The sequence below is a fragment of the Cynara cardunculus genome, unplaced genomic scaffold (assembly GCF_001531365.2).
Source record: "Cynara cardunculus var. scolymus isolate 2C unplaced genomic scaffold, CcrdV1 Un_Scaffold_9416, whole genome shotgun sequence".
In the NCBI taxonomy this organism is placed as follows: domain Eukaryota; kingdom Viridiplantae; phylum Streptophyta; class Magnoliopsida; order Asterales; family Asteraceae; genus Cynara; species Cynara cardunculus.
The window spans coordinates 5,722-6,740 of NW_020204945.1; the positions used below are offsets into that span (position 1 = coordinate 5,722).

A 1,019-nucleotide genomic window follows, 5' to 3' on the forward strand; every position below is an offset into this window, starting at 1 on the left:
TTCTACAATTACTTTCTGTTTATTGCCTTACCCTTCGGGACTAACAGATGTATTAGTAAGATCGAATGGAAAAATAATTACACATAATTGAGCGTCTAAACCCATATACTCAAAATAAAAAAATAGAGAAAAATATATAAAATACAATGAAGTTTACCCATTTTGATCCATAATGAATTTGTGGATTTTGTAACATTAATTTACAACCATAACAACTTTCTCTCTGATACAAAGTATAAAAGAGCCATTTGAGAGGCAAATCTTTTGCAAAAACCATCCATTGACTTGCACCACAGTTTGATGCGATGGAAGTTGAAGTCATTTCCAAAGAGTGTGTCAAACCATCTTCTCCAACACCACCCCACTTGAAAACATTCGAGCTTTCTCTTTTAGACCAGCTTCATATTATCCCTTATGTACCAGTCATCTTCTACTACCGTATCCATAATGGCCACAATATTCTCCAAGCGCAAGAAAAGTCATTAGCTCTGAAGGGATCTCTATCTGAAATCCTGACACAATTTTACCCACTTGCTGGAACAGTCAAGGACGATCTTTCTATCGATTGTAATGATGTTGGTGCTTATTATGCCTTAGCGTTGGTCCGTCTTCGGCTCAATGAGTTTTTGTGCCATCCCGATCTCAGTTTGACCGACAGGTTGTTGCGGTTTCGACCTAGTTTCGAGGCGTCTGGTATAGGTGGTCGTGTGACAAGTGTGCAGGTGAACATTTTCGAATGTGGTGGGATTGCTATCGGCCTTTGTATTTCACACAAGATTGTTGATGCGGCTACACTCTACACCTTTTTAAAAGCATGGACTAACATGGCTTGTGGATCTAAAGAAGTGGTGTATCCAAACTTAATTGGTTCACGTTCCCTCTTCCCTGCAAAAGACTTGTGGCTTAAAGAAGCAATGGCTGTGAGTGGGTCGTGGTTAAAGGAAGGGATGTGTGTCACAAAAAGATTTGTATTTGATGCTGATGCCATATCCACACTAAAAGCCCAAGCAACTAGAAAT

General features: G+C 39.4%; 1 protein-coding gene across 1 annotated transcript in view; it reads left to right on the plus strand.

Moving 5' to 3' along the window:
• Nucleotides 1–305: 305 nt before the first annotated feature.
• LOC112505270 (vinorine synthase-like) overlaps nucleotides 306–1,019 on the plus strand; it is a 1,538-nt gene continuing 824 nt past the window's right edge. The window contains exon 1 of the mRNA XM_025109202.1: nucleotides 306–924. Within this exon, the coding sequence (XP_024964970.1) occupies nucleotides 306–924 (619 nt within the window). The remainder of the gene's footprint in view (nucleotides 925–1,019) is intronic.